The sequence below is a fragment of the Trichosurus vulpecula genome, chromosome 8, assembly GCF_011100635.1.
Source record: "Trichosurus vulpecula isolate mTriVul1 chromosome 8, mTriVul1.pri, whole genome shotgun sequence".
NCBI lineage: Eukaryota > Metazoa > Chordata > Mammalia > Diprotodontia > Phalangeridae > Trichosurus > Trichosurus vulpecula.
Genome location: NC_050580.1, coordinates 47,743,713 through 47,757,232, shown reverse-complemented (window position 1 = coordinate 47,757,232; position 13,520 = coordinate 47,743,713). Strand labels below are relative to the sequence as shown.

At 39.4% G+C, this 13,520-nt stretch overlaps 1 protein-coding gene across 1 annotated transcript; it reads left to right on the top strand.

Annotated features, from left to right (window-relative positions):
* Positions 1–1,999: 1,999 nt before the first annotated feature.
* On the top strand, positions 2,000–5,443 carry LOC118827913 (heat shock cognate 71 kDa protein-like). The gene has a single exon (XM_036734263.1). The coding sequence runs from the start codon at positions 4,667–4,669 to the stop codon at positions 5,237–5,239; it is 573 nt and encodes a 190-aa protein (XP_036590158.1). The 5' UTR covers positions 2,000–4,666; the 3' UTR covers positions 5,240–5,443.
* Positions 5,444–13,520: the final 8,077 nt, after the last annotated feature.

Sequence of the window (13,520 nt, the reverse complement as noted above, 5' to 3'; positions counted from 1 at the left end):
CCTAGACACATAGCACTTTGCTTCTGTCAGTTTGGTTTTCTTCCTAACTGACCAGTCCCTTTAATGGATCTTCCATCTCTTTCACTACTTAGTGGGGATGTCTCCAACTCTAGTCTGAACTCACTTAATTTCTCTCTATACATACTCTTTGTGATTTCATCTGTTCCCATAGATTCATTATTTATTCATCGATTATAATCTATGCATATGTCTCCCAATCCATATAGCTAACCCTAATCTTTCCTGAAGTCTAGGCCCAAACCAGGGGCTATTATTTCCACCCGGATGTCTCATAGGTATCTCAAACTCAGTCATCTTTAATTCTTCTCTCCCCCTCACTTCCATATCCAATGAGTTGCTGTCTTGTTAATCCTGCCTCCACTGTATCTCTTGTATGTGTCTCTCCAGGTACACCGCCACCGCTAATTCAACATTTCATCACCTCACTCCTGAACTCTTGCAATAGTCTCCTAATTGGTTCCAATCTCTGCCTTCTCTAATCACACCTTCCACACAACTGCCAAAATATTCTTTCGATGATAACTGCTGTCTGACTATGTCATTGCCTGTCTTGAAAACCCTCATCAGCCTATCATTTAAAGCCTCTATAATCTGACTTCAGCCCACTTCTTTGGCCTTATTTGCTATTATTCTCTTTCACAACTTTCACATTCCAGTCAAATTAGACTATTGTTGTTGTTCAGTAGTGTTTGACTCTTTGTGATCCCATTTGGGTTTTTCTTGGCAAAGATACTGGAATGGTTTGCCATTTCCTTCTCTAGCTCACTTTGCAGATGAGGAAACTGAGGCAAACAGGGTAAAGTGACTTGTCCAGCTAGTAAGTATCTGAGTCCAGATTTGATCTCAGGAAGACGAGTCTTTCTGACTCCAGGCTACCTAGCTGCCCCAATTAGACTATTAGCTATATCCTAACTTTGGCATTATATCTCCCTCCAATTCATATAGGCCATCCCTCATGCCTTTGTCATTTCTATCTACCAGAATCCTCATTGTCCTTGCTTAGGTGATATATGTCAACTGAAACCCATCCTGATTCTTCCACCTGGTAAATATTCTCTCTCTTCTCAAATTCCTTGTATTTACTTACTTGTATACAGGTACCGCCTTCCCTCCCCCCACATAAAAAGGGAATATAAACTTCTGGACAAGAGATTGTTTCATTTTTGCTTTTATTTCCTCAGTGACCAGTATAGCTCCTTGCACATAGTAAGCCTATGACAATTGTTTGTTAAATTGTTGAATTGAATGGTGAGTAATCCAGTTTTTTGTAAGGCAAAAATATATGAAGGAAAATATTGCCAAATACAGCATGAAAAGTGGGTTGGACCCAGGTCATGGATGGTCTTGAATGCCAGGATAAGCACTTTAAATGAGGCAATATGGAGCCATTGAAGGTTTTTGAGGAGAGTAGTGGCATAATTGGAGTAGTGCATTAGGAAGATTGCATGAGCTACAATGTGAAGGTGTATTGGAAAGGGGATAGATAGAAGAAGGAAGGTCATTTAGGCATTTGTAATAACCCAGGTGAATGAGAAGTTTTAACACCCTGACCTAGGGTGTTAACAGCGAGAATGGAAAAAAAGAGATGTTTGCACACGATATGGTAGAAGTAAAATCCCAGGATTTAGCACCAGATTAGATGTGAAAGCTAGGAGCAACTAGGTGGAGCATTGGATAGAGCATGGGATCTGCTAGACCATGGAACTCAGGAAGACCTGAGTTCAAATTTGACCTTAGACATTTATAAGCTGCATGACCTTGGGTAAGTCACTTAACCTTTGCCTCAATTTTCTCAACTGTAAAATGTGGATAATAATAGCACCTTTTTCACTGGGTTTTTAAATGGTCAAATGAGATAATAATTATAAACTGTTAGCACAGTGCCCAGCACATAGTAGGTACTAGCTATTATTGTTGTTAATAGACACAGAGAAGTTCATGGGAGGGGAGAAAGTTCAGTTTAGACTCGGGGATGGGGAACCTGGGGCCTCAAGGCCACATGTGGCCCTCTAGGTCCTCAAGTATATAGCCCTTTGACTGAATCAGTGAGGCTGCAGGTTCCCCACCCTTGGTTTAGAGAATGCTGATTTGTAATTGATCCAGAAGAGAATATGCAAGGGGCAGTTAGAAATGTAGAGCAGGACCTCAGGGGAAAGTTGGGTGTATATGCAGAAATTTGGAAGTTATTTCATAGATGTAGTAATTGGAACCATGGGAGCTGATGAGATCTTCATGGTAAGATATATAGAGAGGTGAAGGGCTAGTACTTTAGGAAACATTCATTTAATGGACAGGAGGAAGATGAAGAACCAACATGAGATAGAGATGGCAAAAAGGAGAGCTATCAGAAAAGATGAAGAGGTGAAGGAAAGAGGGTCTTTTTTTAGCCTTTGTGTCCTAGATGTTTTTAGACTGAGGTAAAAAGGATCCAATTGAGAGGGGAGAGATTGAACATACATTAGAGAGAAGGGATGATTGCTGGAGCAAGGTTCCCAGTCAATGAGGTCAAGGGTACATGTTTTAAAGTGATTAGGATCAAAGAGTTACTATGAACTCCTACCCTTCCCCTCCTCACCTCAAAATGTTTGAATGTCCTCCCTCACCCCATCCTTCCCTCTTATGGCAGAGGTTCCTAAGCTGGGGTCCACAGGTTCCCAAGGAGCCTATGGATAGATTTCAGGGAGTCTGTGAACTTGGATGGAAAAAATCATCTTTATTTTTACCAACCTCTAATTGAAATTGAAACAAAAACATTATTACAGTCTCTAGATCTCACCAGAGTGGCAAAGAGGTCCATGACACAAGTTAGAGCTCCTGCTTTTGTCTCAGAAGACAAGGTAGCCCTCTTTGCCAATGTCAAGTTCCTTGAGAGCAGGGGCTTTTATTTTTTTATATTTGTATCTGTCTTTAGTGTCTGGCACATAGTAGGAACTTCATAAATGTTTGTTGCTTGCTTGATAAATAATGTAGGAAATAACATCATCGTTGGAATTCGGAGCTTAATGTTTGGAACAACAGCTGTGAGGAATGTGTTAGAGTCGGCAAGAAATGAATAAAAGAGATGTTGTGCAGCAGTAAGGCCACAGCTGGGGTTAGAGAGTGCATCTGTAAGTTAACCTAGTTGGCTTGGCTTTGTGAATAAGCAGGGGCCCAAGGAGAAGGTACTCAGAGTTGGCAGTTAGAGAAGCAGTAATGTCAGAAAGTTAATGGTGCAAGGCATAGAGGGAGAAAAACCTTGTTAAAGATGGCTGACCTAGACCTCACCATCCCATAGCCTATGTTGTTCAGTCTTGTTGATTTTACCTGTGCCAAATCTTTTGAGTCTGTCCACCCACCATGCTAGCTGTCATCACTTCTTTCCTAGACTCTTCTGAAATTGGACATTCTCCCTGTGACCAGTCTTTCCTCTCTTTTATCCACCCTTCACTCAACTGCCAAGGCAATATTCCTAAAACAGAGTTCAGCATTTTGTCCCCTAATTCAGATATTTTCAGTGGCTCCCTTTAGTCTTCAGAAGAAAACTTTCTTCCACCTGGCATTTAACACTGCAATATGGCTCCCACCTCCCTTTTCAGACTTCTTTTGCATTACTCTCCTTTCTTATCACTTAAAAAATATATATTACTTTATATTACTCGCTTTCTTCTAAGCTGGCCTGTTAGCTATTCCTGACACATGACATCATTCCATCCCCTACATGTGTGCTTCCTTTTCACATCCCCCTAGCTTCCTTCCAAAGTATACTTCAGACGCCACCTCCTGCATAAGAGCTTTTCTGGTTCCCCCGTTGTGTTTTTTCATTCTGTAGCTAAGATTTTATTATAGCTGAGATTTCTTGTTTGATCATCATTATACAGACACAATGAACATTTGTACATTTTTAAAATGCTAGTATAAAGAATCTAAAAACCATGTAGTTGTAATCTTAAAAAAAACACTACACATTATTTTAGTTTCTTCCCATTTCTGAGTTTGGAGGCAGCTGTCCCTAAAAAGAGGGCATCTAATACCAATATCCTGAATTTGGATAGCCATTAGGTCTTTTATAAACAAAAGTACTACTAATGATTTAGTAAAAATCATACACACAGGTTTTCCAATCTTTTATAGCACATTCACAAAATTACTAGAAAAAATTGTACCACTATACTACCAAAATTTTACAAATAGTAAACTATTCTGAGTGGGAAATCCAATGTCAGGGAGCAGTTTTGTTTATGAAACAATTCTACAGAAAATAAGATGTATGCATAAAACAGGTAATTAAAATACTAAGATCTTTAAAATTCATGATCATGACTCCAAATTGGAATTTTTGCTTTTTTCATTTAATGCAATATAAAAGCTGTCTATGGGATGTTAAACCTAGCCACAAAACAGCCCTTAACCAACATTCCATTAATTTCTGGTACTATAGAAGAATAAATAACCAGTACATGGAAACCTTCTAAAAAAGGCATTTTTACTTGTCCAAATATTTTTTAAAGGCATTCTATGAAATTCTCTGTTTCTTAAACATGTTTCTAGAGCCAATAAAAAGCTTGGATTTATAAAAGAATTGATTAAAAAATACAAGAAGGGAGGTGACAGGTACAAGTGTTAAAAATACTCAGTGCTTATTCAGGTTTATGAAGGTGAGAGAGCAATGACAAAGGATAACAACTTGCTTGGCAAATTTGAACTCACAGGAATCCCCCCAGCACCCAGGGGTGTTCCTCAGATTGAAGTAACATTTGACATTGGTGCAAATGGCATCCTCAGTGTTTCTGCTGTGGATGAGAGCACAGGCAAGGAGAACAAGATCACCATCACCAGTGACAAAGGACGTCTGAGCAAAGAAGACATTGAGTGCATGGTCCAGGAGGCTGAGAAATACAAGGCTGAGGATGAGAAGCAGAGAGACAAGGTGCCTTCTGAGAATTCTCTGGAATCTTACGCTTTCAACATGAAGGCCGCTGTAGAGGATGAAAAACTGCAAGGCAAGATTGGGGATGAAGACAAACAGAAGATCCTTGACAAATGTAATGAAATAATCAGCTGGCTGGATAAGAACCAGACTGCTGAGAAGGAAGAATCTGAGCATCAGCAGAAAGGACTGGAGAAGGTCTGCAACCCCATCATTGCTAAGCTGGACCAGCGTGCAGGGGGCGTGCCAGGAGGCAGAGCAGCCCCATCTGGAGGTGCTTCTTCTGGACCCACCATTGAAGAGGTCGACTAAACACACCAGTAGAAAGAGCATTCCACGCAGCTTTCCAGAAATTGAAGGACTCAAATTTGTAGCCGAGGCAGTAGCAGTTTAAAAGTAACATTTAAGCTACTGTATAAATCTGGGCATTCTGAATACTTGAATGTGTGCAGAGGGAGAGAAGTGAGCAACATTGCACTTTATCAGTACTGTAAACAAGTGGAAATGCAATTCTTGTCCCAGAGAATAAAATCTATTTAAATTGGCACCATAAAAAAAATACTCAGTGTAAGTCGTTTAGATTTGTGCTTTTCTCTTTCCTGCTGAATCAGAGGCTGGGGCCTTCCTTATTTTATTTTCCTGTTTTCTACAAGGAGATCATCTTTAATCTCTTCTGGCTTAGTCAGTTCTTGCTTTTCTTTTGTTTCAGCGTTTTTGTCCTCGGGTTTATCTTTCTCTGCCATCTTTTGGGGCTCAGGTTCAACTTTGGCAGGGGCTGGTTTAGCTGACAGTCTTGCCGATGGCCTCTAAGGCAGCTTTCTTACTTCCTCTTCCTTCATGTTGACCTTCCTCTCTGGCATCTTGGCTTCTCTTCCCACACCTGCTGGCACTGCTGTTTGCAATTAGGGCTGGAGGAGGGACCTAGGGCCACAATAGGAGGAAGGGAGCTGCTGAGAACTGCTTTTTTTTAACAGGAATTTTATTGATATCTTTTTTTAATCACCTTAATTTCCTCCAGTGTCCTTACTGTCCTCCCCTCCCAGAAAGCCAGCCCTTATAACTGCATTTTTAAGGGGGAAAAAAAGATAAGAGCAAAATCGATTAACACTTTGAAAAAACCTGACATTATTCATAATGTTTCACACCAATTGACATCCTCATTTCTGCAAAGGGGAGAAGCATTTTCCCCTTTCTATTTTTTTTTTGGTCCAACTTAGAACAACTTTTTCTAAATTCTCTGGCTCATCATTCCCCTTACCATCAGACTCACTACCCAAACTCTAGTATCTGTCCTCTCTGTCCCTCCTGAAAGTCACTGAGAAGCATCTGTGGCTTGTTAGATTTGGAGCTGGGAAGACCTACTTTCAAATCCTGCCTCAGACGCTAACTTAGCTGTAGGATCCTGGGCAGGTCTTCCTGGAGCTGCATTTTCTTGAAATGAAATGGCTGTGAGGGTCAAAAGAGATAATACATTTAAAGTGCCTTGCCTACCCTAGGCACATAAATCAGTTATTATTGTATACTTTATATCTGCTCATCTCTATACAATGGATCCTAAATGCAGAGCTGCAAGGCCACTCTCCCATTTACCACTAGGAAAGAGGGAGAGTTTTTTCATGTTGCCTTTTGTAACTACAGTGCAGCTAGTGGGCAGGGTCTGGAGTCAGAAAGATATCCTCCTGAGTTCAAATTTGCCTCAGACACTTTAGCTGTGTGACTCTGGGCAGGTCCCTTAACCCTGCTTGCCTCAGTTTCCTCATCTGTAAAATGAGCTGGAGAAGGAAATGGAAAACCACTCCACTGTCTTTGTCAAGAAAGCCCCAAATAGGGTCACAGAGAGTTGGGCATGACTGGAAAACGACTAAATAGCAACTTTGTAATCACGCTCAGTTAAAGTTTAGCAGCCAATTAAAAAAAAAGGCTTTACTTAACCATGCAGTAGGCAGACAGAAAAGTCACAGAATACCTCCACATTTTCTGAATTAGGACAGGGCCCTCCGCTCCCTCTTTATAGTGCAGTTCCAGAAGCAAGCTCACTCCCTTGGGTATGTTCCCAGGACTTGGCTCTCATTGGCCAATTTGCTGTTACATTAGTTTCATCCACACCATCATCAGTGATTCTTTAGGGATCTAGGGTATTCTCAATAGAAAGTGGGGGTAAGAGATGTTGCTAAGCTATTAGATTAAAGAATTCATCAGGCCAGTGGTTGGACCAAACTGTGTGTTGGAAGCGCAGAGGTAGAGTAAAAAGGAAGCCCGTATACTTTATCCTGTTTCCTCAAAGCATACTGAATGTTGTCACCATTATTATATCAACTTTGGTATGTGTCCATCCGTACTTCCTCGAATTATCACCTATGTCACCTCACCCACAATTTAGGCATCCAGGATTATTTCCAAGAGCATAGTGATACTCTAGCTAGCAAAACAATGTTAAATGACAAGAAGTGGCTGGGGCTGGAACCCAGCCAGGCTTCAACCTAAGTGATATGTATTGCAACATAAATCTTCCTGACTGGTCAAGTATGAATAATGGATGACAATAGGAAACCCAAGCACCTGCTATTTAGTAAGGGAGTTAGAAGAAGAAATGCTCTAAGGTCTCTCATGGAAACCACAGATGATGCATTTGAACTAGCAGCCCTGAAAAAACAACGGCATATGACAGAACCACCTAGACTACAATATTCAGAAAAATTACAAATCTGTTTCTGAGAAAATAAGAAGGGAAATATTAGTCACAGGTAGCTGTGGGCCTTGTAAATAGTGCCTGGCCCTGCAAACCAAGCTAATTTTCACAGGCATTCAGCATAGAAAGGAGAAATCAGTGATTTTTTAAATATCTTTTCTGCCGTATTTATATACAGAGGTACATAACAAGGCTAATAATGTAGGAAGAATGAATATATACATCTAGGTTCCTGTTAGTGAAACAAAGAATCCTCTGAAGCAGTCACAATATTTTTATTCGCACGGCATTATTCCATTGGACTGGAATCAGTTATCTTATTTTACATAATTACAACTTCGAATAGTGTGACTCTGAATATGTGACCACTTCAGGGGACTCAGTATTTGCATTAACCAGGACACCAGTCTTGTATACATATGTGTATGTCCATGTATATATCCATGTGTATACACATAGAAGAAAAAAAGAGGCATCCAGGAAGCACAGTGCATAGAGTACTGGGACTGAAGTCAAGAAACCTGAGTTCAAACCCAGCTTCAGATAGTTACTAGATGTCTTGTTATTAAAATGAGAAACTAGTTCTTTTTTAAAGTTTATATTGATATCTTTTGTCTTGACATCACCTACATGTCCTAATCATTCTTCTTCATCTCATAGAACAATCAATCCCCTTTAACAAAGAATAAAAAAGAGGAAAAAGGAAACTCAGCAATATGAATATATCGAAAAAAATCGGACACTATATGCAGTATTCCACACCAATAGGCCCATGCCTCTGCAAAGAGATGGGGAAGAGGTGCCTCCTCATAAGTCTTCTTTGGGGCCAGCCTTGGTCTTTATAATTTTGCAATATTTAAGTTTGGTTGTTTTATTCTTGATTGTTCCATTTAAATTGTAGATAAATATGCATATTATTTTCCTGGTTTTGCTTACTTCACTCTGCATAAGTTCATGTAAATCTTCCCATGCTTCTCTATTCATATTCATGTTCTTTTTAAAATTAAATTTTATGCAGAAGCATTTTTCTCCCTCCTAAGTCCCCTTCCCTGAAAAAAGGAAACAAACTTGAAACAAATATTCGTACTCAAACAAAACAAACTCCCATACTGACCATTTCAAAAAATGTGAGATTTGCTACTTCTTATAGTGCAGTAATATTCCATCACATTCCTGTACCACAACTTGTTTAGCCAATCCCAAATCAGCAAGCAGATGTTTCTCCCCGCCCACAAGTCCTTTGCTACTATAAAAAATGCTTCTGTAACTATTTTGGTTTACATGGAGCCTTTCTTTTTGTTATCTTTTTGGAGGGTATATGTCTCGTAGTAGAATCTCTGGGTCAGGCTTGACTCTTACCGCCTTGTATCCCTTTGACACAAAGCACATTAAGTATACTGGCATACCTCATTCAATATAATTATTTTTTCCCATGAAATTAGGATTTTGAGGCAGCATCATATGGTGGATAAAGCACTGAACTTGGAGTAAGAAAGATCTGGGTTCAAATCCTGATCAGATATTTCCTAGCAGTGTGACCTTGGGTACTTGTCAACTTAGCCTCTCAAACTCTCAATTTCCTCATCTGTAAATTGGGGATAATAGAAGCACCTTTTTCACAAGGTTGTGAAAATCCAGTGAGATGAGTATGTGCAAACTTTGTGCAAACATTAAAGTGCTGTTAAAGTGTGAGTTAATTATTATAGGGATACTATCTTTACAGATGTGGACTCTGTCATGCTTTGCCAGACCCGTCAGTAATTTCATAGAAGACTCCCTATAGCTCCACACCTCAAAAGCCCCACCCTTGGGTAGGGTCAGGTGGAACTGACAGGATACCTATTCCTTAGAAATGATATTATAAATAGGACAGTAAAAAAAAAATAAAACGAAACAAAAAAAAAAAACAAACCAAAACCAGAAAACAACAACAAACCCAGACCTAGAAATGGGACATTCAGAAGGAGGGTTGACTCTTCACCAGCCATCTGATTTATGTTCCTTACGAATAAGGCATATGCTGCAGTGGACAGAGAACCAGCCTCAGAATCAGGAAAACATAGGACTCCTATGGGTCATATCATTCTGGGCAAGTCACCTAATTTGTTAGTGCCTGAAATAATTCTCTAAGACTATAAGGTGCTAAACCACATGGGTCCAGTTTCCTTGCTGGGTGTTCCCTATACCCACTAGAATCACAGGTCTGGTTAAACATAAAATATAATTTCATTTCATAAGCAGCAAATTGTAATGTTCAGGCTAAAATCTTTAGAGTCTAAAGAGATTCTCAATATGGGGTCTAAGAACTTGTTTTTAAAAATATTTTGATAACTGTATTTCATTATAACTGGTTTCTTTTGCTATCATATATGTTTTATTTTATACATTTGAAAACACCATTCTAAGAAGGAGCTCATAGGCTTCACCAGACACTGCCAGAGGGGTCCATGGCACCAAAAACATTAAGATCTCTTGTGTTAGAACACTGGGTAGGTAATATATAATAAAACAACATCAAATGAAAACCTTTTTGCAGCTCAGCAAACCATTATTTGCGATTCCTTTTGACCGAACTTGGTTAGGAATGGAACCCTAGCCACATAGTCTCCAAATCTTTTTGATGAGAGCATTATGAGTCTTCCTATTTTTCCTGCTAGCTCTGAGGCGTGGCCAGTTCCATTGCCCTCTCTCCTCATCTCTGCCTCTCGGCTTCAAGTCTCAGATTAAATCCTGCCTTTTGCAAGAGGGCTTTTCCTCAATGCTAGTGTCTTCTCCCTGACAAGTTCCTCCAATTTTCTGTTTGTATCTTGTGTATTCATAGTTGTATGGATATTTTCTCCCCTATTGGAATGTGAGCTCCTTGAGATTAGGGATTATTTTTGCTTTTTTTTGTCATCTCCTACTGCTTAGCACAATGCCTGACATATAGTAAATGCCTCATGAATGTTTGCTAACTATTATTAATTTATTTATTTGACAAGCATTTGTTGAGCACCTACTCTGTACAAATTACTGTCTTTATTGTTATGGGATGCAAAGAAGTTCTCCTCTCCAGGAACTTATGACTAAATGTCTTGAATGTGGAGGTAGCCATTGAATGTTAACATAATTGGATCTAGTTGGGGAGACTATAATATGAGGTGGCACATGACAAATGGTATATGAGTGGTTCAGAAGATAAATTCTATAGGAATTCAAGAAGATTATGTTAGGGAAGATGATTTGAGATGGGCAAATAGGATAACAGAATAAATAGAATTTTGAAAGGTGGAAAAGGGTGGGGAAAATTTAAAGTATTTAAATGTTAATTATTTTTAGAGACAAAGGTGCAAGGAGGGATATAACAAGTTTGTGTAGGACTTTTGGAGTGAAGGTGATAGAAGATAATTGGGACCAGATTATTCAGGTAGAGTGTCAAACGCTATAAAAGTACTATAAAATTTTGGCTTTATCCTGGAGGTAATAGAGAGTCATTAAAGATCTTTGAGAAGGGGAACAGCATGATGCACACAGTGGGTTAGGATGTTTAATCTGGCAGATTGTAAGTTGGCTAAGGGGGGGGGGAGGGAAATGCCTAGAGATAGGGGGACCAGGTGCAGTAGGATAGGTTTGAGTATCAAGAGTGTAAAAGTTTGTCCCCAAAAATCTTTGGCTTCAGATGACATCATAAGTAGAATAACACATACTGTCCTTCATAAAACACGGAAAGATGCAAAACCAAAATTTAACAAAAGCCATAGCCCAGTGTCTTGCGTCTGTGGTCGTGAGCCATCATAGGGCAAAGTACCTGAAGGTCTTCATATTGACAGTCTTTGTTATGCTTTTGGTTTCATGCCTTGTAGTGTAAGCTCTTAGAAGGCAAAGATTATGTTGTATGAGCAGAGTAATTAAACAACAGAGATTCACCTATACGTCAGTCAGCTTGAAGGCAAGTACTTTGTGTTAGATTCTGGGGTTGACTGGATCTCATAGTCCCAGGATGACAGATCTGGATATGGTATGACTGTCACAGCAAGAAAGAGATCATTAGGAGCACAGCTGCTGCATTAAGCCTTTATTCATTTGACTGGGACAGAGGAACAGCACTGATCATAGCTATATCTGAGGCTTAGCTCCAGGAGGGTGGCTATCATTCAGGGAGAGTGGTTTCTCTCCATAGACATCTTCTGATACTCAGCAGTCCTTTGCCAGGTGCCTGCAAACATACCGTAACTCCCTATGTTCCTTCCTTTGGCCCTGGGCCACCATATGCTGATGGTTACATTGCCATGGAACCCCTGTAGGTAGCCTATCATGTTATGGGCATGTTGTCACATGGCAGTCATGTATCTCTCCTTGGGTGATCCTCAACTTCAGTCCTTTAGAAACTGTTGAGTGTTTAATTTTCAGTTACATACAAACAGAAATACTGCAAGGATCTTGATAACACATAAAGATGGGCCTCTGTTTCAGGGAGAAACATGGGGTCTGTAAAGAACCATGACATTTCCCAAAGTCATTGCAGTCTACTGTTATCTTTCTGGCTCATTTCTGGTTCTAGTTCATTGTGAATTTGCAGGTCACTGTCCAAGATGCGTGTTCTGATGGATGAGTTCCATGAGTAGCTAGATGGTTCTGTGGATAGAGGTTTGGACCTGGAGTCAATAAAACCTGAGTTCAAAGCTTGCCTGAGATACTATGTAATCATGGGTAAGTTACTTAACCTTTGTCTGAGTCAGTTTCCTCATTGATGAAATAGAGGTAACACTAGAACCTGCTTCCCAGGGTTGTTGTGAGGATAAAATTAGATAATTTTTGTAAAGTGCTTTGCAAACCTTAAAGTGCTTATCTAAATTTCAATATTGTTGTTGTTGTTGCTATATCATTGTCTGTACAATGGGCATGTACATTTAGTTGGATTTTCCTTTGTAACTAGTTAGGACAAATTCTTTAGAACAATTGTTTTTCTTGTTTGGGACCCTCTGCAGGGTTCTGGGTCTTAGCTCAGTAGCATCTACACGCAGTGATATCTGGAGGACCTCACCACCTATAGGAAATTTTTCCTTGATTTGTACTATGTGCCAGAGCTCCTCCATGAGTGCTATGAGCACCTTTAGTGAGCAAAAACCATTTGGCTTTATGTCTAGCTTTATAGTAATGATCAGATTTGTTGAACAAAATTACTTGTTTTGCTCTTCATGGAATCTTGTATCATTTTGACATATTTATGGGAGACAACGTGTTAGAAAAATGCTTTTAGCATGGCATTTTACTCTACCGAATCAAATGTGTTTTTTATAGTTAACTAACAACAAGCACAGTGGAATATTGAATATTTTAAATTTTTTTCTGTCAATTGTATGATGATAAAGATATGGTTTACTGTGGAATATTGTTTGTGAAAGCCTTCTTGTTCTCTGAATGCTCTCATCAAGGATGCCCTTGAGGCATATGTAGATTATTCTCATACATTTTTTATATAAATGGAAGTAGGCATATGGTTGAGTAATAATTGATGTTCTCTTGGCTACCTTTCTCGGCTAATAATGAGATCAGAGCCTTTTTCTTTGCCTTTGGTATCTTCTTTTTCTTTAGATACTTCAAGAATTGATCCTTCAATGCTCTCAAAATTATGTCTCCTCCTGCATATACTTGGTTTAGTCCAGCTGCTTCTTCCACTTTTGTTTTCTTCAGTTCCATCGTTGTTTCTTTTAGAAGCATATCTGGGAGGCTGATGTTTAAATGTGGTGATTATGCTGTCCTTCGTGGTGAGAAGTACTTGTGCTTAAAAACCTTTGCAGATTTTTTTCATCTTTTTTTCTGTTTATTGTCCTCCTTCCAGAATGATTTTGCTTAGTTGGGATTTTTTTGGTTAAGCCTTCTAATTTAGCCTATATTTTCCCCTTTCATGGCTTCTCACTATTT

What these genes read in the sequence shown, in the direction of transcription:
- LOC118827913 (XM_036734263.1), top strand. Translation starts at nt 4,667, where the DNA reads ATGACAAAGGATAACAACTTGCTTGGCAAATTTGAACTCACAGGAATC.